Consider the following 22471-nt stretch of genomic DNA (forward strand, 5'->3'; position numbering starts at 1 on the left):
TTCCTTTCCCCCCTGGGCAGCAGCGGTTCTGCCGCTGCTACAGGCAGGCGCTTTCTGGACGGGCGAGGGGCTGGGACGACCGGAGGCTGCCGCACGCTCCGGTCCGAGCGAGACGCTGTTCCCGGGGGACCTGGCGTAGGGAAAGGCGAGGGACTGTCCGCGCTGCCGGTGGCTCTTCAGAAGGGAACCGCGCTCTGGTTTTAGCGGCAGAAGGTGTCGGTCGGGCAGCCGCGTAGCACTGTGCTGAGCGACGGGGCAGGCGTCTGGCTTGTTGGAGTCCAGGCGTGTTTCTTGCCTCGCAGTCTTGACGCCAAAACAAGCAGGGGGTTCAGGTTCCCAAAGCCTTTGGACGTGGGAGCAAGATGACAGCTAGGTCTCTAGCAGCACAGTATTTCAGCCGTGTTGCTTGCTGCAAATGGCTTGCAGGCCAGGAGATGTTGAGAGGGGTCTGAAACAAAGAAAGGGAGCGTGGAAGTGGTTGTTTTAAGGCGGCAAATGAGGCAGCCGAAGGAAGCGAGCGGCTCAGCCGCCGCCTCGGCGGACCAGCCCCTCCAGCCTCCCGAGTCTGGCGCGCCGCAGGCGGTCAAAGCGCAGGCGCCGCGCTCGCTGGCGGGAGCGGCAGGGAGCGCAGAGCTGCGCTGCCGTCCAGAGCGGCGAGGGAACCGTCAGGGCTCTACGGCCATCTGGTGCGGCCAGCCGACGGGCCTCTTTGCTTTCCCTGTTTCACGTCTAATTCCTTTGCGTGCTGCAGGGCAGGGTGGTAAGTAACATCACGCAGGTCTTATTTAAGTGGCAAGCCCTGCGCGGGAAGCCCGGGGCGGCGCAGGATGAGCGGAGGGCACCGCGGCAGAGCCCGAGGGTCACCGGCGCATCGCTCGCTCGCAGATCGCGCGCTTGCCGGCGGTCTGCTTGCGTGCACCGCTTCCTGATAATCGTAGCTGCCCCTCTCACACAAAGCAGCTTTCAGTATGTCCTCGCGTGCCTTCAGGATGTCAGCAGTGTCGCTTTTTTTTTTTTTTTTTTTTTTAATAAAATCTCTCCAGGGTCTGTTGGCTCGCTGGTGTCACTCTCCCACCCCTGATGCCACATGCAGATGAATCCAGCAATCCCGGGGGCTTACTCTGGGGGCAAAAAAGCCGAGCCAAGGCAAAGGTATTGACCAGGTTCCCTGCGCTGCTTCCCCCGGCTGGGTCCTGGGGTGAGGGGCGCGGACAGAAAGGGCCAGCAGCCCTCTGCAAGCTGTCAAGTGCAGAGGACTGAAAGGCTCGAGCCGCTTGGGTGCTTTTTGGTGGCGAGGCAATGGCTCTGGCTGCGTGGGCTGTGAGCGGGAGCAGGGGCAGAGAAGGGCGAGGCTTGTGCCCCCCCCCCTCGTAAGGCGGTGGCGGCTGCGGGCGGCCCAAGGCGGGCCGGGCTGCGAGTCCTTTGTCCCCGCGGGGAGCGCTCGGAGCGCGGGGCTCGGTGTGGTGCTGCCGCCTGGCGTCCAAAAGCGGGTACTGCAGGCCGGGAGCCGCGCAGGGGCGTCGTCGTCCACGTGATCCCCGGTGCCGGTGGCCGGTACCGGGCATGCGACAGCGCGGTGCCCGCGGGGCGATGCCGCCGCAGCCGTTGCTGCCTCCCGGTAAGGAAGCGCCGCTCTCGCCGCCCGGGAGGTGCTGGCTGCTGCTGGCACGGCTGCCTCCGCCTCTGCTGCAGCCCCGCCCCGGCCCACGCCCCCGTCCTGGTGTGGAGCGGCCCCGCCCCTAGCGACGGGCCCCGCCCCTGGAGCCCCCCGGCAGGGGAAGGGCACCACCCCTAGCGACAGGCCCCGCCCCTGGAGACCACCCCGGTGCGGTGTGTCAGGGCGGAGCTTAGCTGTGGGGGGCGGAGCGTTGCGGTGGTAAGGCGGAGCTTTGCCGTGTGAGGGCGGAGCTCCACGGGCGCATGTGCGATGCGTAGGGGGCGGAGCTTTGCAGTGGGAGGGCGGAGCTTTGGCCGTGCATGTGCGCTGTGTCAGGGGCGGAGCTTAGCCGTGGGGGGCGGAGCGTTGCGGTGGTAAGGCGGAGCTTTGCCGTGTGAGGGCGGAGCTCCACGGGCGCATGCGCGCTGTGTCGGGGCGGAGCTTTGCTGCGTGGGGCGGAGCCTTGCCGCGGGAAGGGCGGAGCTTCTCTGGCGCATGCGCGCTGTGTCGGGGGCGGAGCTTAGCCGCGGGGGGCGGAGCGTTGCAGTAGTAAGGCGGAGCTTTGCCGTGTGAGGGCGGAGCTCCACGGGCGCATGCGCGCTGTGTCGGGGCGGAGCTTTGCCGCGTGGCGCGGAGCCTTGCCGCGGGAAGGGCGGAGCTTCTCTGGCGCATGCGCGCTGTGTCGGGGGCGGAGCTTAGCCGCGGGGGGCGGAGCGTTGCGGTGGTAAGGCGGAGCTTTGCCGTGTGAGGGCGGAGCTCCACCGGCGCATGTGCGATGCATAGGGGGCGGAGCTTTGCAGTGGGAGGGCGGAGCTTTGGCCACGCATGCGCGCTGTGTCGGGGGCGGAGCTTAGCCGCGGGGGGCGGAGCGTTGCAGTGGTAAGGCGGAGCTTTGCCGTGTGAGGGCGGAGCTCCACCGGCGCATGCGCGCTGTGTCGGGGGCGGAGCTTAGCCGCGGGGGGCGGAGCGTTGCGGTGGTAAGGCGGAGCTTTGCCGTGTGAGGGCGGAGCTCCACCGGCGCATGTGCGATGCATAGGGGGCGGAGCTTTGCAGTGGGAGGGCGGAGCTTTGGCCGTGCATGCGCGCTGTGTCGGGGGCGGAGCTTAGCCGCGGGGGGCGGAGCGTTGCGGTGGTAAGGCGGAGCTTTGCTGTGTGAGGGCGGAGCTCCACCGGCGCATGCGCGCTGTGTCGGGGCGGAGCTTTGCCGCGTGGGGCGGAGCCTTGCCGCGGGAAGGGCGGAGCTTCTCTGGCGCATGCGCGCTGTGTCGGGGGCGGAGCTTAGCCGCGGGGGGCGGAGCGTTGCGGTGGTAAGGCGGAGCTTTGCCGTGTGAGGGCGGAGCTCCACGGGCGCATGCGCGCTGTGTCGGGGCGGAGCCTTGCTGCGGGAAGGGCGGAGCTTCTCTGGCGCATGCGTGCTGTGTGCAGTGCGGAGCGTTGCTGCAGAGGGCGGGGTTTGTCGCGGGGATGGCGGAGCTTCGCCAGCGCATGCGCGGTGCGTCGGGGGCGGGAATCGCGCGGTGGGCGGAGGTTCCCCGCGCGGAGGGGCCAGCGTGAGCCCAGGGGTCGTTGGGCTGCGGCTGCAGGCATCGAGGAGGTGAGCGGGGAAAGCCCCGAGGAGGGCGGCGGGAGGCAGGGAGCGGGGAGGGTGAGGTGCCGTGTGGGAGCCGGGCGGGCGGAGCTTCCTGGAGCCGGTCCGGGGGGGCGCCGCGCCGCGCCGCTCCGGGGCCGGGCGGCGGGGGGGCGCCGAGCCGCGCCGCGCCGGGGCCGGGCGGCGGGGGGGCGCCGGGTCAGCGCCGGTGGTGGGGGGCCGGCCGGAGCCGGTGGCGGGGGCTGCCCGGAGCCGCGCTGGGGGCTCGGCGGGGCTTCCACGTGCGGCGGTGGCGTGGGGAACGGTGTCCCCGCAGGGTCCAAAAGCAGGGAGGGCTGCGTCTCGCGTAAGGAATGAAGCTCGATGGAAACTGATATTGAAGTTTAGTTTTCCGTGATTTTTCTTTGCCATTCGGGCGTGGATGGCACGGTGTCCTGTGGCTCGGTCCACGTTCTGTTCCGTGGAGCCTTCGGTCTAGGACTTTGAAGTAAGGAAGTTTGTCCTTCCAGAAAAGGGCTAGTCGCTCCTAGGATTGAGGTGTGGACTTGCAGAGTCTCTTAGGCACGTGCTCGGAATTGGAGGCGAATTTCACTTGATGTTGCTGCTGTTTGTCTTCACTTTCCTTCCTTTCCCCATGGCTCCATCATGAGTGGGAGCTCTGAATCATCATTTTGTTTTCAGTCTCGAACACGTTTTTTTACCCAAGGAGGTGCTACGTTTAGAAGTTAATGAGTTTTGTCACAAACGCATCGGTCGATGCGATTGCGTTGCGATTGTTAAAACCCCCAAAATAACACCAGTCTTACGGATCTGGCCTATTTCTTCTGAACACGGATTCGTCACGTGCAAATCGGGATACAGGTCGTCTGCGCTTTGCGCTCTGACAGGACGCTGTGCTGAGACAGGGATGAGCTCCCAAAGGCAAAAAATACAAGGTCGTGGGGGTTGTTTTTGTTTGTATTTGGGGGCGGGGGGGGTGGTGTGGATTCAAAAGAAAAAAAAAGAGCGCAGTGTTGACTGGTGGCAGCCTGCAGAGCTCTTTTGCTGCCCGACCTCTCCTTTTCCTCTCTTGAACTCCTCTTTCGTGGCTGTAATTGTCATTTGGAGACGTTCAGAAGAGCGGTTCAGTGACTTGCCTGGGTCCGTGTGCCAGTAATACCAGGAAGGGAAGCGCTTGAACCGGTAGCAAATCAAGTTGGCTAGAAGCAGAGGTTCTGAAGGAAGAACAACGATAACAGGAAGCAAATAGCAAGTTCCCAAAAAATGGGCGCGTGTCAAACGCATCCGAGTTTTATGGCCAAATGTTGTTTGGCAATATGTTCCAAACGGCTATTTTTTCCCTCCCTCGGTTGTAGCCTTCGCAAAACTTCACAAAACCAGGAAGCTTGGGACTCCTACCCAGCTTTATGCTACGGGTTTTTTTTTTCCTCTCTCAGCAGAGTGTCAGCTGCCGCCGTTTCACCGTGGTCACCCTTTCTTCTGCCGTGAAAGTGCAAGACGGACGGAAAGGCTCCATAGCGGTCTGCGAGTACAAGGTATGTCCGCGATGCGTGTCCGCGTTTTTCCTAAGGCGCTTGTAGTACGGACTTCAAAGTTAACGTCAAGAATGTGCCGGCTCTCCTTCCTTCTGTAGTTTTTCTAGGAACTGTTTTAACGCAGATACTAAAAGTCAAAGAAGGTCTGCGCTGGAGCGTGTTACGCCTGTGCAAAGTCGGCTTCCCTCCGTTTATTTTGCCTTCCCGAAAGCGCAATCTTGTGTTTCTGTGCGCTTACTAGGAAAGGATATTGGGAAAACAATTTTATCCTAAAAGAGGAAAGACAATGTTTTTGAGAGTTCAGGCGTTCGGAAGAAACAGGCTTTGTTTTCGTCATAAAAGCTGTGTGCTTTTTCAGTTAATAAGTTTTTAAAATATCTTACTGTAGTACTTGAAAAGCTTACTGCGATACTAGCGTCCGTACTAAAAGCGATCAAGGTCCAAGAGAGATGTGGACAAAAGAGGAGGAATCGGCGTCGCTTTCCCGAGAAGCATTGCCAGCCTTGTAAGTAGCGACAGCGAGTCCTGACATGGTTTCGGTGAGTTACTGCTTCGGCAGCATCCTTTTTTCTTAACCTACAGCGTGTGATTTCTTACTTCAGCTGGAAAGAGATTTTCCAGAATGGAAATCTTTCTCATTCAAAGAAGTTGTGTTTTATGAACTCCCCATCAGAGTGGGGATCTTCAGAGATGATGTGCTTGGCAGTAGAAGTCAGCAGCAGCAAGACTTTCCACTCTCTTAAAAAAAAAAAAAAAAAAAAAGCCTGTTTGCTTCCAAAGACCCGAGCACAGCACGTCTTCCAGAAGTTGATGGCATCGCTGGTTCTCAGTTGCAACAGCTGAGATGTCATCAACACGCGTTCCTCTGCATGCTTTGGCGCAGCCAAAAGCGTTAGCAAATCTGCCAGTCCTTTTTGGTAGCCTTACGCGTTGCAGCCCCGGGGATTGGATTCTGCCCCCAAAGTAAAGCCGTATGGGGGATCTCTTCTCTCACGGATTTTTCTCTCCTAGATGTAACTTTAGGGAAAAAAAAAAAAGTTAAAATTGGATATAGAAACTGCCTTGCGTTGTTTCAGCTGTAACTGCCAACTAGCTGTGGCGTACAATTGCTTAGGTGTGTTTAAGCAGTTAGGTAGTTGTTCTAAACGTTGACCAGGAGAGGCAACTGAACGTTATGGGTTTATTTCCCCCTGCTCTTTTGACGGAGTGCTCTGAAGTACTTTCTGTCTGTCTGGCTTTCAAGGGTGCGTTTCCCTGGCAGTTCAGCAGCATCTCTCTTGGGCGGCGCGGCTGGCCAGATGTCGCTCCTAATGACGTAAGGCGCAAAAAAACCCTGGTCGAATGATAACTGTGTATCTTGGAGACAGATAATCTACTGGTATCGATTCACAGCTGTGCAAGTTAAATTAATGCAAAAGGAAAATCCAGTCCTTCTCCAGTAGAAGTATTTTTATTGGATGTTTATAAACACACGCACAGCTTTTTTAGTATGAAGCGAATTGCTGCGATTTGTCCTTTGGTTTTCCTTTTACCCTCGAAAGCGTTACGCTTCGCTTCCAGCTTTGTCGACCGAGCCAGCAAGATGTGCAGGAGCAGCTGCGAGGGCCGTAGCTGTTGCGGCGGACCTGTAAGCGTAGATTCTGATTGCGGTATGCCCTCGTCCTGCAGCCTCGCAGGGTCGTCTCCCTGCAGCCGTGCCGTAGGGGAGGGGTGAGACGTTTTCCAACGCCGGCAAGAGCGTGTGCTTTTATGCGAAGAACGTGTTCGGAATCGTACCGGTTAGTCTTAATGCTGATGGGAAGCGTTCAGGTTGCTCTAGCTTTTAAAGGATGTCTTGTATTTGGAGCTGACCTGCTTACCTCGAATCCTCCTTGAGCTTAACTGCTCTCCTCTCCCTTGCTCTGACTGAATTCCTCTACTCGCTGCTGTGCTATTTTTTTTCACATGCTGAAATATCGCTTGGGCTTTTTGTTTTTCAGGTGTCTTGTTGCAAGCGTCTCGTGATGCTCGCTAGGTACCCCCCGGCCCAGGTTGGCCTGCCGGTCGTGAAGCGTCCCGAGGGTAAGGGGCTGGCCCCGTGCCTGGAGGCTCCCGGCTCTGCCTCCGGCGGGTGCCCCGTGGGTGCGGCAGCGAGGGCTGCGTGGTGGGGCGAGTCCCGGGCCAAGAGGGAGCGGGGAGGTTTGTTGCCCCGGGGAGCCCGTCCCAGCACGGGAACGGAGGGGGAGCACGGCAGAGCAGAGCCTGAGCGAGAGGTGCGGCACCGTTCCCCGGCAGGCTCCCCCCGCGGCGTGGGGCAGCCGCCGGCTTGCGGGACGGGGGCCGGGGGGGGCTGCAGCCGTTTGGGGGGGCTGCCCCCATTTTATTTTTCTGGTGGAGCTCCCCTTTTCGGGGGGGGCGCCTACATATGTAAATGGCATTATTAAAGTAGCGAGCTGCTGGTCGGGGCTGTTTTCCTTGTTTTGTGCCTTTTTTGGGGGGGGTGATTAAAAAGTGTGGAGGGGTGTGGAGGGGCCTGGGGTGTGATGATGTCATTTGGGGCCCCCCAATGTCACTAGGGGCGGGGGCGTGATGATGAAACAGAGGAGCAGGTGAGTGGGGGATGAAGGTGTCATGGGGAGGTTTCCCCCCAGAGAAGGGGGGTCACAGCCCCAAAATGCCTGAAAACTCGTCTGTGTGTGTGTGATTAACCATGTTAAAAACTGGAAATACGGGTGCGAGGCATTGCAGTAGAGAAAAATCTCTCGCCTTTATATATATATATTGAAAAATAATATTCATTTTTATGTATATATATATAAAAAAGGATTTCAAAACACAAACATGTACCTGCTATGTTATAGACATTATTAAAAAATCTAAATGGAGATAGATAGGGTTTTAAAATAAAAAAGAACTTGTCTCTATGTTAAGAAATAAAGGAGTCAGTCTAGATAGGTAGAGGTATCTACGCTTACCCTGTGTCACCGAGTAAGCCTAAGTAGGTATCCCGTGTAATCGAAGTAAAGGTTCTATGGAAGTGTAAACAGATAACTAAGTCTAAATAGACAGAATTGTAAGTAGATACCGAAGTCTAAAGAGAGAAGTCTAAGATATCAAAGTGGCAAAATATCCAAGTCTAAACAGCCAGCTCATCTAAATAGATGTTCTATGGAATAAGAAGTGTAAATAGACACGGACGTGTAAGTAGAGATGATATTTAAGCATAAATCTATGAAAGTGTAAATAGGCACGTACGTGTAGTAGATATCAGTGTAAGCAGGTAATATGCCTCAAAGGTATCTGTTGCCTGAATATATGTATGTGTAACTAGCTACGTAAGTGTAAAAGTCTATGCTACAGAAGGTTTCTAAAATGGAAAGAAACCCTGTTTATAGAAAGGATTTAAAAACTCGAACTCCCCCTCGAATCTCTCTTGAAGGTATAAAAGCACTTTCTAAAGCTGTCCCTTCCCCCTTTTTCCATCCTGCTTTGGGGCCAGTTTTCCCCAAACGGGGACTTTCCCCTGCGCGGCCACGCAATTTGGAGGGGGGGAGCAACACAGTTTGGGGCTCCCAGGAAAGCTGAATCCGCCTGGATTTGTGCAGCTGGAAAGCAAGCACCCCCCCCCCCTTTACCGCAGAAAACCAAAAATGACCTGTTATGATGTGGAAAAGCGCCAGAAAAACCCAGAACTGAATATTTTGGAAAAGCAGAAACCCCCAAGTTTTGTATCATGTAAAAGAAAAAACAAAACAAAACAAAAAAACAACAAAAAAAACCCCAAACGAAAAACCCGCACCAATTTGGGCCAAATCTGGGGTGAACCGCGGGCTGTTTGAAGGGCATTGCTGGGGATTATCTGGCGTGGATTCCTTCTCCGGAGCGGAATATCCGTTGCGGGTTATCCCAGGTGAGTTATCTGCTGTGGATTATGCCGGGTGGACCCCCTGGTGTAGGTCATCCCCACTCGTGTCCCCCCGTGCACCTTTGTACCCACACATAGCCGCTGTCCGTCTGTCTGTGTCCGTCTCCTCCCCCCTGTCCTCCTCTGCGTGTCTCTCTGCCCTCCCGAGTGCTCTCCACCCAAACGTCCCTCCACACAAGGTTTTTCCCCCCGTGCGGGTTTTTTTTTTTTCCCCGGGCCGTGCCCCCCCATGTCCCCTGCCCTCCAGTCTCACGGCCCTGCTCCACCCCTCCCCTAACCCCTTTGCTTCTGGACCCCCAGCTCCGCACGGGCCACGGGCAGCCTGGGGAGCTTCACCCCGAGCCGTTCCTTTCCCCCCTGGGCAGCAGCGGTTCTGCCGCTGCTACAGGCAGGCGCTTTCTGGACGGGCGAGGGGCTGGGACGACCGGAGGCTGCCGCACGCTCCGGTCCGAGCGAGACGCTGTTCCCGGGGGACCTGGCGTAGGGAAAGGCGAGGGACTTTCTGCACTGCCCCTGGCCGGAGCCGAGCGGGAGGGGCTGCCCCGAGCCGGGCGGGTTGGCCCTTCCCTGGGTCGTTGCCGGCGGTGGGGGTACCCGGAGCCGCGGGGGGTCTCGGCAGGGCTTCCGGGTACGTCGGCGGCGAGGGGAACGGTGTCCCCGCAGGCTCAGAAGGCATGGATTGCTGCACGGGGCTTCCGGTCGGCCATGTTGGTTCCCCGGGGCATGCCGGGAGGTGTAGTTTATATGGACGTGGCTGCCTGGAAGCCGCATTGCTCTCGGGCGCTTTCGGTGCACCGTAGTCATTGCTACCGCCGCGGCCCCTGCGGCACGAGGTGCAGTTTTGTTGCAGGTTTTCTGTGGTTTTCTGTGGGCTTCCAGCTATGGCTACTCCCCAAGAAGCGGCGCGCCTCCGGACTCTCGGTGCTGCCACCCGGGATCTGCGCAGGCGCGGTGCAGCCCACATGATCCACGCTGTCAGTAACGGCAATGGGATACTGCGGTGCCTGTGGAGTCATGCCGCTGCGATCATTGCTGCCTGCCGGTAAGGAAACGCCGCTTCCGCCCCGTGGGCACGCTGTCGGCAGGTGCTTGGCGCCCAAAACGCAGACGGCAGCGCTGCTGCCGCCCCTGGGCAAGCGCTGCGCGCTGGGTGCTCGCTGCTGCTGCCGACGCTGCCTTCTTCGCTGTTACCACAGCGTGGTGGCGTGCCGGGCGCGATTGGCGGTGGTGGGTGAGGGCCAGGAGCACCAGGGAGGCGAGCGAGTTCCTTTGAGTGTGCAGGAGTGTCTCCTGCCTGCTGGCTGCCCGGGGGTGGTGGGACAGGAAGCTTCAACCTGCCCGCTGCGGCAGGCTCTTGGTCTGCTGGAGGCGAGCTGGGCCAGGGCAGCCCCAGGGAGTTACCTAAAAGCTGATAGAAGGGAAGAGGGGAAGGAGGCGGATATCCCCTAGGCGCAGAGGCGGGGCGCCTCCCCGACTCGCCAGAGCTCCCCCTGAGCCTCTCCTGGCCCTGCTCACCCCGTGCAGCTGCCCCCTGCTCCAGCACCTCCCCTGAAGCCTGTCCCATAGCACGAGATTGCCCCCAAGCCCTGTTGTGAAGACCACAAGGTGGCTCTCAAGTGGGCTGGATTCTCCCTTAACGCGGGTGCCGTTACCAGCAGTGCGGGGAAGGAGCAGCGTCTCCAGAAGCCCCTGCAGAAGGAGGGGCTTCGGCCAGGGGCGACCTATGGTAATAACGGTCGCCGCTTCTTCTTTCCCTGTCCCAGAGGCCGCGCTGAGGACGCGGTTGTCCATTCCTCCCGTGGGGATGCTGCTGACAGCACCTGCCTCAGGCTTGCCTGGGTTGTCTCTGCCTGACCTCACTCTCCTCGTGGTGTGGGGGCGAAAAGGGACAGGAGGAGCGCTTACTGGCTGTGGACAGGAGCTGCCGCGGCTGAAGCCGGAGAAGCTGGAGAAAGGTGAAGAAGAAGAAAGGAAGGCCATCTGGCTGACCGCTGCCTCCCGCTGCAGGCAAGAGAAAGCCTGCCTCTCCGGGTGGGAAGGGATCTCTCTTTGTAGTGCACCGCAGGCCAGACCACCAGTGTGCACCACAGGGCCTGTAGGCATAATCCAAAGCGTGGTACTGCCGCGTAGTGCGCGAGCAAGCGAGGCTACGTGTCTAGGAAACCTTGTCTCGTAAGAGCTGTGAGACACCCACGTATTCTCTTAGGTGGAGGACAGCCGAGTGACTGGAGTTACAGAAGAGGAAGGGAGGAGAGAAGGAGGAAGAAGCATCTGAACTGGCCAATTCTCCCAGCAGCACTGAGAGCGAGAGCTGTGGTGAGTCCCGGGCCCTCGGGGACCTGTCACCCCTCGTCTGTGCCCTGGTCCCTCCCTGCCCCTTCCCTGGCCCTCTCTCTTTTGCATGCTGCTGTGATTTTTCTTTTTTTGTTCTTCCCTGTACCTGTTCTCTTTTCACTGTTCTTCTGTCCTGCTCCCTTTTCCTCTCTCCCTTCATCCATCTTGTTCTACCACCCCCTGCTTTTTTTCTCTCTCTGCGCCTTTGGCCTGCTCCTTCTCCTTCCTTTTGTTATCCTCTGTCTCTGTCCTGCAGCCCATTGTTGTTTTTCCCTTTTCCATCTTTTTGTCCTGATCTGAATCCATCTCTTTTTCTGTCCTGTTCTCTGATGTTCTTTTCCTCTTTGCACCTGTACATGCCGCTCTGTGTCCCTGCCTCCCTGTGTCTGTCCTCCCTCCCTTCTTCCCTTCCTCTCTCTATCCCCTTGTCTTGCTCACTGTTGCTGTTTCTTTTCTATTCTGTATCTCACTGTCCCTGTTCTCCTTCCTGTTCATCTCTTACTCTTTGTGACCCTTTGTGCTGCTCCCTGTCCCTATTTTTTATTGCTTCCCCTCTCTGTTCCTGTTTGTTCTCGTGGTCCACCTCTCTTATTCTTTCTGTTGCTCTCGTATGTTCTCCATCTCAGCATCCTGCTCCCTGTCCCTCTCTCTCTTGCAGTATCCTGCTTTCTGGCTCCCTGTCCCTCACCTGTTTTCTAGATCGCTCTGTCCTTCCTCCAGTCTTTCCTTGTCCCTCTGGCCTGCTACCCGTCACTGGTTCGTTCTTTCGTCATCTCTCTGCCTTGCTGCTATCACTCTCCTCCTCTCTCTGTCTCTAATGTTTCTTTCACCATCTCTTCCCTGCTCCTTCTCTCTTTTCTTTCTGTCCTCCATCTTCCCTGTAACTCTTTGTCTGTATATCTCTGTACCACTTGTTCTCCCATTGTTTCTCACTATACCCCCCCGGCCCAGCTTGCTGTCCCATTATTCCCCTCTGTTCTGCTCCCTTTTTTCTCATCCTGCAGCCCAGCGATGGTTTTTCTTTCTCCCTCTCTTTGTCCCGATCTCTCTCTCTCTCTCTCTTTCTCTTCAATCCCTCTGGCTTGTTCCCTGTCTTTTTGTCTCCCTCCCTCCCTCCCTTATTCCTCTCATTTGATTTCTCTCTTGATCTGTCTGTTTGGCTACTTGCTCATCATTTTCTCTCTCTTTCCCTCTGTCCTGCTCCCTGACCCTGTTTTTCTTCTGCCATGTCCTTGCAGGCTCCTCATCCCTTTTTATTGACTTATCCATCTCCCTGTCCTTTTCCCTGTACCTTTCTTTCTCTGCTCCTCAGTCCTCCCTCATTTTATTTTTCCTCTTTCTGTTCTTCTGTCCTGCTCCCTATCGCTGTATTTTCGTTTTCTGTATCTGCTGCTCCAGAAACAACTGCCAACTTGTCCCAGGGGAAGGGATGAGGGTACAGGCAGCGAACCCCATAGCAGACTCACTCCTGGGACTTCTACGCATTAATGAATAAGCACTTGCTGTCTCCTTTGCACTCATGGCTGTGCTTGTACTCCTTTGTACTTGGTGAGTGGCTGTCAGAGAGCCCAAGGGAGCAGGTTACACGGTGGGTGTCAGGGGCCATGGCTGCAGCTGTGGGCTGGGGCTGGAGGAGCCCCAGGGGGGCCAGTGAGGCTGATGGTGATGGCCCCTCTGTGTAAAAGGGCTGCAGCCCCAGAGGATGGTGCTGCTGGGGCATGCCTGCTGGAGAATGCTGATGAGTTGCAAGGATGTTTCCAACCCACTGGTGCAACAGGCTGAAGTCAGTTGGAGTCAGGCCCCATCAGGGCAGGTCCCAGGGATTTTCTGAGAGCTGGTGGAGAGGATGCAGGAAGAGGGGCAGGAGATGGCTGCCCCCACCCCTCTGGGTGCCCACCCTCTGGAAAAGGTGCTGGGTGCCTCCCCAACTCAGCAAAACTCCTCCAGCCCTGCTCGCCCCATGCAGCTGCCCCCAGCTCCAGCACCTCCCCTGAAGCCTGTCCTGTAGGCATGGTCTGCCCACAAACCCTGTCCTCATGGCAGCAAGCTGGCCCTTGAATATGCTTTGTTCTCCTTAAATGCAGGTGCTATTAGCATCAGTTCAGGGAAGGAGCGACGTCTCCAGCAGCTCCTGCAGAAGGAGGGGTTCCTGCCTGAGGAGAGCTACAGTCATCCCTGTGGATAATGGTTGCTTGTTCTTTCCCTCTCCCAGAGGCAGCACTGAGGACTCGGTTGGCGGTTCCTCTCCAGGGATGCTGGTGATTGCATCTGGCTCAGGTTTGTGTGGGTTGCCTTTGACTTCATTCTCCTAGCGGCATGGGCAAAAATGGACAGCTGGACGCTTCCTGGCTGTGGACAGGAGCTGCCGCAGCTGAAGCTGGAGAGGCCAGAAAAAGGTAAAGCAGCTGAAGAATAAAATAAAGAGGAGCCAGCCAGCAGCTGCCTCCAGCTGCAGACAGGAGACAGCCTGCCTCTCAGTGTGAGGAAGGATCCCTCTTAGTGTAGCCCTCAGCAGACCCAATTGCCAACGTGCACTGCAGGGTCCATATGCGTAACTGGAAGCACAGTACAGCCAGGTAACACGTGCACGTGTGAGGCTACGTATCTGGGAAGCCTTGTATTGTAAGAGCTGTAAGACACCAGTCTGTTCTCTTAGGTGGATGACAGTCAAGCAACCGGAGCCACAGGGCCAGGGGGGAGAGAGAGAGAGAGAGAGAGAGACAAAGACATGTCCGAGCTGTCCAGTTTTCCAAGCGGCTTGGAGAGCGGGAGCTGCAGTGAGTCCTGGACCCTTGGGGCCGTGTCGTCCCTATTCTGCATCCTGATCCTTCCCTGCCCCACCTTCTCTTTCTCTCGCTGCTGTCATTTTTTTCCGCTTCCCTGCACCTCTCCCTCCCTCATTCTCCAAGTCCCCCTCTTTATCTGTTGTTCTACCCCTATGTTTTTTTCCTCTCTCTGTGCTTCTGTCCTGTTCCCTGTCCTTCTTTTTTCATCCTCTGTCTCTGTCCTGCAGCCCATAACTATTTTTGTCTTTCTTCATCTATGTCTGTCTTCCTATCCCAACTTTTAAAATTTTTCCTCGCCTGCCCTTTAGCCCTTCACAATTCCCACCCCTTACCTCTCTATCTTCGTGTCCCTATTTTTTAATTCCTTTATCCCTGCTCTGTATTCTAAATAGACTTTTTCTTTCTTCAATTCTCTCGTTCCAGGTCCCTGTCCCTGTCTTTTAACTTCTTCCCTCTCTGTCCCACAGCTGCTTTTTGTCTTTATCGTTCTCTCTCTGTCTGGCTCCATGTCCCTATTCTTTAATTCCCCTTCAGCTTCAGTCTTTCCCCTTCAGCTCATCAAGGTTTTTTGGCATTTCTCAGTTTATCTCTGTCCACCTCACTGTCCCCTTTTTAAAATTCTCCCTCTCTGCCCTGTGGCCCATCGCTATTCTTTGTTTTTCTCCATCTCTCTCAGGCTGATTCCTTGCCGCTTCCTCCTCTCTGGCCTGTAGCCCATCGCTATTTCCCGCCCCCCCCCCCCGTACCTCTCCCTCTGTGGCTCCATTTCCCTATTTTTCAGTCCCCTTTCTCTGTCCTGTAGGCGATTGCTGTTGGATTGGGTTTACGTGGCAAGGTTTTGTTAGCTGGGGCAGGGCAGGGGCTGCAGGGGTGGGTTCTATGAGAAGACACCAGGAGTTGCCCCTATGTCAGGCACAGCCACTTCCAGCTCCGAGATGGATCTGCAGCCGGTCCAAGCTGAGTCCATCGGCAATGCTGGTTGTGCCTCTGGGATGGACATTTAAGAAGGGGTAAAAAATGCTGCGCAGATGCTGTGATAGAGAAAACGTGAGTGTGAAACAGCCCTGCAGACACTAAGGTCGGTGATGAAGGAGGGGAAGGAGGTGCTCCAGGCACTGGAGCAGAGATTCCCCTGCAGGCTGTGGTGAAGGCCATGGTGAGGCAGGTCGTCCTCCTGGAGCCCGTGGAAGTCCGCGGTGGAGCAGACATGCACTTGCAGCCCATGGAGGACCCCAAGCTGCAACAGGTGGATGTGCCTGAAGGAAGCTGTGACCCCATGGAGAGCTTGCGCTGGAGCAGGCTCCTGGCAGCACCTGTGGCCCCGTGGAGAGGAGCCCACACTGGAGCAGAAGAAGAGCACGAGGAGGAAGGAGCGGCAGAGATGATGTGTGATGAACTGAGTGCGACCCCTGCTCCCTGTCCCCCTGCATTGCTCGGGGGTGGGATGTAGGGAAGTCAGGAGTCATGGAGATGAGCCCAGGAAAAAAGAGCAAGGCGGTTTTTAGATTTGTTCTTATCTGTTGATAAGATAAGAACAAATAAGATAAGAACAAATAAAACAAAACAAAATAAGATAACAACAAATCTTGTCCTACTCTTGATTTTGATTGACAATAAATGGAATTAATTTCCCCAAGCTGAGTCTGTTTTGCCTGTGACAGTAATTGGTGAGTGACCTCTCTGTCCTGTTCTCAACCTACAAGTTTTTTTTGTTGTATTTTGTCCCCTTGTCTTGTTGAGGAGGGGGAGCGGCTTGGTGAGTACCTGGTGGCCAGCCGAGGTCAACGCACCACAGTTGCCTTCTATCAGGCTCCCTGTCCCTATCTTTCAATTCTTGCCTATATTTCTTGTACCCCATCGCTTTTGAAACTTTCTTTCTACTTCTCCATCCTTATTTTTTAAATTCTTGCATAGGTTTCTCAAACCCAGTTGCTTTTTAAATTTTCTTGCTACCTTTCCCCCTCTCTGTCTCCCTGACCTAATTTTAATTTCTTGCCAGTGTTTCTTGAACCCCATTGCTTTTCAAATTTTCTTCCTACTTCTCCCTCTCTGCAGCTCCGTGTACCTGTTTTTTTAATTCTCGTGTATGATTCTTGTATACTGTTGCTTGTAAAATCTATTTATGTCTCCCTCTATCCATCTTCCTGTCTCTAATTGGTAATTCTTCCCTCTCTGTCCTCTACCCTGTCACTTTTTACACTTTCTACATCTCCCTCTTTCTAGCTCCCTGTCCCTATGTGTTAGTTCTTCCCTATGTTTCTTGTACCCTGTTGCTTTTAGAAAATTTTCTTTCTACGTCTACCTCTATCCCGCTGTTTCTATTTTTTTATTTCTTGCCTATGTTTCCTTTCCCCTGTCACTTCAGAATTTTCCCTGTCCCTTGTCTTGTCTGTCTTGTTGTCCTGCTGGTCCCTTCTGCCTCTCTCTCCTGCTCCCTGTCTCTCTTATTTATTCCTCCATCCCTCTGTCCCTGTTCACCCCTGCAGTCTTTCTTCTGCTCTCGTCTCTCTACACAGTTGTCCTGCTCCCTGTCCCTCTTGTTCGCAGCATCCCATTTTCTGGCTCCCTGTCCCACACCTCTGTGTCCCTCTGTCCTTCCTCCTGCTTTTCTCTTCTCTTTTCTCCCTCTGTCCTGCTGCATTTGGGCACTGAGCCTTGCAGCCAACTCACTGCCAAGATTTCTTATGTGCATTACTGAATAAACTTCTCCTGCCTCGTCTGTGCCCCTGGATGTGTTTGCAGCCCCTGGGTGCAGAGCATGTGGCTGTGGAGAGGTGCAGGGGAGGGGGTGATGTGCTGTGGGGCTTTGGCAATGGCCCCTATTCCTGATGGGCCCTCGCTGGGGCAGCCCCAGGTGTGGCCAGTGAGGCTGAGGATGGGGCTGGCCCTGCTGTGTGAAGGGGCTCCAGCTGTAAAGGAGGCTGCCTGGGCATGCCTGCTTGAGAAAGCTGATGAAGGGGAATGGGCTGAGGAGGGAGGCCTGCAGGCAGGTGCCTCCAGCAAGGAATGGCCAGTCTGTGTGGTGAGGAAGGATCCCTCCGAGCTGTCCCCGACAGGGCAGACACCAGCATACAGTGCTAGGAGCTCAGTGCCTCTGTTGGCTATGTGGGTGAGCCACCAGGTATTGAGGAAGCCTTGCGGATGAGGAGCATAGAGGTGTCCGCTGCATGATGCTGAATGGGCGAGGGTCCGGCATGCAGCACTGCAGAGGAGGAAGGGGCAGAGGCAGAGAGAGAAGCATTGAGGCGATGAAGGTCTCCTGCTGGCACCAGGAGCTGTGGTGAGTCACGCGTCCTCTCCTCTGCATCCTGGCCCATCTCTGCCACCCTTCTCCAGATGTCTGCCTGCCTCCTTTCTCGGTCTCCCTCTCTGCCCACCTACCTGTATAGCTCCCCAAAACTTGTTATTCTTCTGCCAACTCTGGAGAATACCCCGTTGCATTTTAAATTTTTTCTATGTGTGTCTTTAGCCAGCTCCCTCTCCCTGTTATTTAGTTTTTCTGCACTGCCTTGTAGCCTATTACTTTTAAATTTTCATTTCTATATCTCCTCCCTATCCAGCTCCCTGACCCTATCTTTTTTAATATCTCCCTCTGCTCTGTACCCCATTGCTATTCAAACTTACTTTCTATGCCTCCCTCTATTTGGCTCCATTTTGCTATTTTTAATTTCTTCTCACTCTTTCCTTCACCCTGTTTGTTTTAAAATTCCTTTATATATATGTATGTCTCTCACCAGCTCCCTGGCCTTATTTTTTAATTCTCGCCTGTGCGAATTGTATCCCATTGCTTTTTGAATTTTCTTTCTATTTGTCCCTCTATCTTCCACCCTGTCCCTGTTTTAAAATTCTTTCCTGTGTTTCCTGTACCCTGCCACTTTCTCTTTCTGTGTATCCCCTTATTTGTCTCCTTGTCGTTATTTCTTAATGTTTTCCTATTTGTCCTGTACCCCATTGCTTTTTAAGTTTTATTTCTGTGTCTCCCACTATGCGGCTCACTGTCCCTATTTTTTTAATGCCTCCCTTTGGTTGGGGAAGGGTCTGTCCAGGCATGCCTGCCTGAGGGAGCTGATGAAGGGGAGCTGTCCAAGGAGGGAATCCAAGGGAGTCCTGCAGGCAGTTGCCTCCAGCAATGAATGGCCAGTGCCTGCAGCGAGGAAGCATCCCTCCAAGCCGTCCCTGACAGAGCACACTACCAGCACGCAGTGCTGGGAGCTCAGTGCCTCCATCAGCTGCACAGGAGAGCCACCGGGAAGCTTGGTGGTGGAGGAGTGTTGAGGCACCTGCTGCCGAGGCAGACAGAAAAGCATCAGGGCAGTGAAGGTCTCTTGCCGGTGCCAGGAGCTGCGTTGAGTCGCGTGTTCTGTTGTGTGCATCCTGGTCCATCTCTGCTGCCCTTCCCCAGATCTCTGCCTGCCTGCCTCCCTGCCTGTCCCTGCTTCTGTCTCCCTCTCTGCTGGCCCACCTACCTGTCTGGCTCCCCAAAGCTTGTTACTCTGCTATGAACTCTGCCCTGTACCACTTCACCTATTAATTTTTTTCTGTTTCCCTCTTTGTGGCTCCCTCTCCCTATTTTTTAATGCTTTCCTGTATTTTTTGTACCCCATTGCATTTTAATTTCTCTCTCTGCATTTCCCTCTCTCCAGTGCCTTGTCCCTATTTTTTAATTCCTCCCTCTGTCCTGCACCCCATAGCTTTTAACATTTTCTTTCTATGGTTCCTTCTATCCATCTTCCTGTCCCTGCTTTTCTAATATTCCCATTTCTTGTACCTGATCACTGTTTAAATTTTCTTTCTACGTTGTCCTCTATCCATCTCCCTGTCCCTATGTTATAATTCTTGTCTATGTTTCTTGTACTTAGTTGCTTTTTAAAACTCCTTCTAGGTCTCTCTCTATCAGGCTTCCTTTCTTGATTTTTAAAATTCTTCCCTCTATTTCTTGTACCCCATTGCTATTTGATGTCTCTTTCAAGAATTCCTTTTATCTGGCTCCCTTTCCCTGAATTTTAATTCCTCCCTTTCATCTGCATACCTCCTCGCTTTTAAAATTTCCTTTCAATATTTCCTTCTATTGTCATCCCTGTTCCTATTTTTTAATTCTTTCCTATATTTCTTGTAGCCTGTTGCTTTTTAAAATTTCTTTCTATGTCTCCCGCTATCTGATTCCTTGTCCCTATTTTTTAATTCCTCCCTCTCTGTCCTGTACCCAGTTGCTGTAAAAAATTTCTTTCTATGTCTCCATTTATTTAGTTTCCCGTTCTTCTTTTTATTTTTTTTTTCTGTCAATACTATACTCTGTCAATTTAAAATTTTGTTTTATGGCTACTTTTAGCCAGTTTACTGTCTTTATTTTCTAATTCTCTCCTGTCTGTCCTGTACCCTGTTGCTGCTTCAATTTTCTTTCTATGTCTGCTTTTATCAAGCTCCCTATCCATAGTTTTTAATTCTTTCCTGTGTTGTGTACCCTGTTGACTTTAAAATTTACTTTTATGTCTGTCTCTAGTTTTTTCCCCATTCTTGTTTTTTGATTTATTCCTGTCTTTCCTTAAAGCCATCACATTTTACATTTTCTTTCTACGTCAAAGTTTATCTACTTTGCTGTCCCTAATTTTTGTTTTCCTGTCTATCCTGTACCCTGTAGCTTTTAAAATTTTCTTTCTATGTCTCCTTTAACAAATTCACTGTCTTTTTTATGTTTCTCATCTGTCTTGCACCTAATTGCTTTTGAAATTTTCTTCCTATGTCTCTCTGTATTTTTCTCCCTATTCTTATTTTGTAACTTTTCCCTTGTCTTTCCTTAATGCCTCCACTTTTATAATCTTCTTCCTATGTCTCTCTCTATCACCCTACCCTTATTTTAATTTTTCTTCACATCTTAATGCCTTTGCTTTTAAAATTTTCTTTCTATGTCAACTTTTAACCAGCTTTCTTTACCCATTTTTAATTTTTTTCCTCCTTGTCTTTTACCCAGTTGCTTTTAAAATTTTCTTTCTGTGTCTACTTTAACGATTTTACTGTCTTTATTTTTAAATTTTCCCCTGCCTGTCCTGAACCCCGTTGTTTTTTTAATTTTCATTCTATGTCTATTTTATAAAGATCCCTATCTGTATTTTTTAATTTATTCCTGTGTTGTGTACCCTGTCACTTTTAAAGTTACATTTCCATGCGTACTTTAACTTAAAAAAAAAAATCAAATTTTCTTTCTCCATCTCTTTTAATTTGCTGTCCCTATTTTTGAATTTTTCCCTTCATTTCCCTAATCCTCATTGCTTTAAAAATGTTCTTTCTATGCCTACTTTTTTCCCTTCGATGTCTTTACTTTTAATTATTTCTTCTCTTTCTTCAGTGCCCTCACTTTTAAAATTTTATTTCTACATCTCTGTTTTAGTTTGCCATCACTGTTTATTAACTTTTCCTTATTTCTTTAATCACCATTGCTTCTAAATTTTTCTGTCTGCTTTTATTCCAATTGTTGTCTTTAATTCTTTCTTGTCTTTCCTTAGTGCCCTTGCTTTTTAAAATTTTGTTTCTGCATCTCTGTTTTAGTGCACTGTCCCTAATGCTCATTGCTTTTTAATTTTTCTTTCTATGCCTACTTTTATTCTGTTCACTGTCTTTATTTTTAATGATTTCTTGTCTTTCCTTACCACTGTTGCTTTTAAAAATTTCTGTCTATGTCTGCATTTTAGTTCAATGTTGCTGCTTTGTACGGCTTTCCTCTCTTAATCCTTTGGCTTTTAAAATTTCTACTTGCATCTTGTTTGCTGTCATTAATTTTTAATTATTCTTTCTTGTTTTTCCTTAGTGCCATCACCTTTTAAATCTTCTTTTCCATCTCCATTTTAGTTCACCGATGCGATTTTAAAATTTTTTCCTTATTTCCTTAATCACCATTGCTTTTAAAAGTTTGTCTGTTTTTATACCATTTCCTGTCTTTATTTTGATGTATTTATCCTTAATTATTTTTTGTCTTTCCTTAGTGCCCTACCTTTTAAAATTTTCTTTCCACAGCTCTCTTTTAGTTTGCTTTCTTTTTCTTTTAGTTTTCTTTCTATGCCTACTTTTATCCTGTTCACTGTCTTTATTTTTTAACGATTTCTTGTCTTTCCTTAGTGCCTTTGCTTTTTAAAATTTCTATTTATGTCTGTGTTGTAGTTAGCTGTCACTATTTTCAGTGCTTTCCTTTCTTAATCTTAATATTTGGTTTTTCCTTTTTTCCTTTCTTAATCTTGATCATTGGTTTTTAAAATTTTCTACTTTTATCTCCTTTGCTGTCATGAGATGTTAATTATTTTTTCTTGTTTTTCGTTACTGCCATTGCTTTTACAATTTTTTAATTCTACATCTCTCTTTCAGTTCACAGTTTCGATTAATTTTTTTCCTTATTTTCCTTAGAGTTTGCCATCGCTGTTTTTTCATTTGCTCAATATGGCTTTAATCTCCATTGCTTTTAAATTTTCTGTCTCCTTTTATCCCCTTTGCTGTCTTTATTGTGCTGTAGTTAATTATTTCTTGTCTTTCCTTAGGGCCCTCCCGTTCTAAATTTTCTTGCTCCACCTTTAGTTTGCTGTCCCTAGTTTTTAGTTCCCTCCCCTTCTTTTCCCTAATGCTCATGGCTTTGCAAATTTTCTTTCTATGCCCGCTTTTCTCCTGTTCACCGTCTGTAGTTTTGAATGATTTCTTGTATTTCCTTAGTGCATTTTTGTTTTATTTCTGCATTGTAGTTCACTGCTGCTATTTTTTAGTTCTTTCCTTTCTCCGTCCTTTGGCTTTTAAAATGTTCTACTTTTATCCCATTTGCTGTTGTTAGTTTTTAATTGTCCTTTCTTGTCTTTCCTTAGTGCTATTGCTTTTCAGATTTTCTTTCATCATCTCCATTTTAATTCAGTGATGCTATTTTTGAATGTTATCCTTATTTCCTTAATCACAGTTTCTTTTAAAGTTTTCTGTCTCCTTTTATTCCATTAGCTGTCATTATTTCCCTGTATTTATGTTTTAATTATTTCTTGTCTTTCCATAGTGCCCTCACTTTTTAAATTTTCCTTCTCCATTTCTTTAAGTTCGCTGCCACTATTTTTTAATTTTTCCATTTATTTCTCTAATTCCTGTTACTTTTTAAAATTTTCTTTTATCCTGTTCCCAGTCTTTATTATGCTGTTCTTTTAATTACTTCTTGCCTTTCTTTAGTTCCTTTGCTTTTTATATGTTCTATTTTAATCTGTTCTAGCCTGCTGTCTCTATGTTTTAATTTTTCCCTTATCGCCCCCTTTTAAAATGTTCTTCCTATGCTTACTTTTATTACTTTTGATGCCTTTATTTTTTAATTATTTCTTCTCTTTCCTTGGTGCTGTTGCCTTTAAAATTTTGTATCTATGTATGCCTTTTATTTTGCTGTTTCAATTTTTTAGTTTTTTTCTCTCTTAATCCTTTGGCTTTTAATATTTTCTACTTTTATCTCATTTGCTCTCTTTATTTTTAAAGTGTTTTTTCTTTTTTTTCTTTAGTGCCATCTCATTTTTTAAATTTTCTTTTTATGTCTCTCTCTCTTTTAGTTCGATGCTGCTATTTTGTAATGTTTTCCTCATTTCCTTAATCACCTTTCTTGTTAATATTTTTTGGTCTACTTTTACCCCATTCACGGTCTTTATTTGTCTACCTGTATTTTTTAAT

The 22471-nt window shown here is 51.2% G+C and overlaps 1 protein-coding gene across 8 annotated transcripts; it reads left to right on the plus strand.

Moving 5' to 3' along the window:
* The first annotated feature begins 1579 nt into the window (after nucleotides 1-1579).
* On the plus strand, nucleotides 1580-15371 carry LOC309596562 (uncharacterized protein). 8 transcript variants are annotated; one of them, XM_082324926.1, is made up of 9 exons: nucleotides 1580-1618; nucleotides 4685-4780; nucleotides 5169-5285; nucleotides 6449-6558; nucleotides 6760-9726; nucleotides 10448-10639; nucleotides 10891-11000; nucleotides 13231-13795; nucleotides 14717-15371. In XM_082324926.1, the coding sequence occupies exons 1-4, from the start codon at nucleotides 1591-1593 to the stop codon at nucleotides 6481-6483; spliced, it is 276 nt and encodes a 91-aa protein (XP_082181052.1). In that variant the 5' UTR covers nucleotides 1580-1590; the 3' UTR covers nucleotides 6484-6558; nucleotides 6760-9726; nucleotides 10448-10639; nucleotides 10891-11000; nucleotides 13231-13795; nucleotides 14717-15371. The 8 variants fall into 8 exon arrangements, 6 of the variants coding, with proteins under 6 accessions (XP_082181052.1, XP_082181050.1, XP_082181051.1 ...); XM_082324924.1 differs by having other exon boundaries at nucleotides 6449-9726; XM_082324925.1 differs by lacking the exon at nucleotides 6449-6558.
* The last annotated feature ends 7100 nt before the right edge of the window (nucleotides 15372-22471 follow it).

This window comes from Platalea leucorodia (genome assembly GCF_965183815.1).
Source record: "Platalea leucorodia genome assembly, chromosome: 12".
Taxonomy (NCBI): Eukaryota; Metazoa; Chordata; class Aves; order Pelecaniformes; family Threskiornithidae; genus Platalea; species Platalea leucorodia.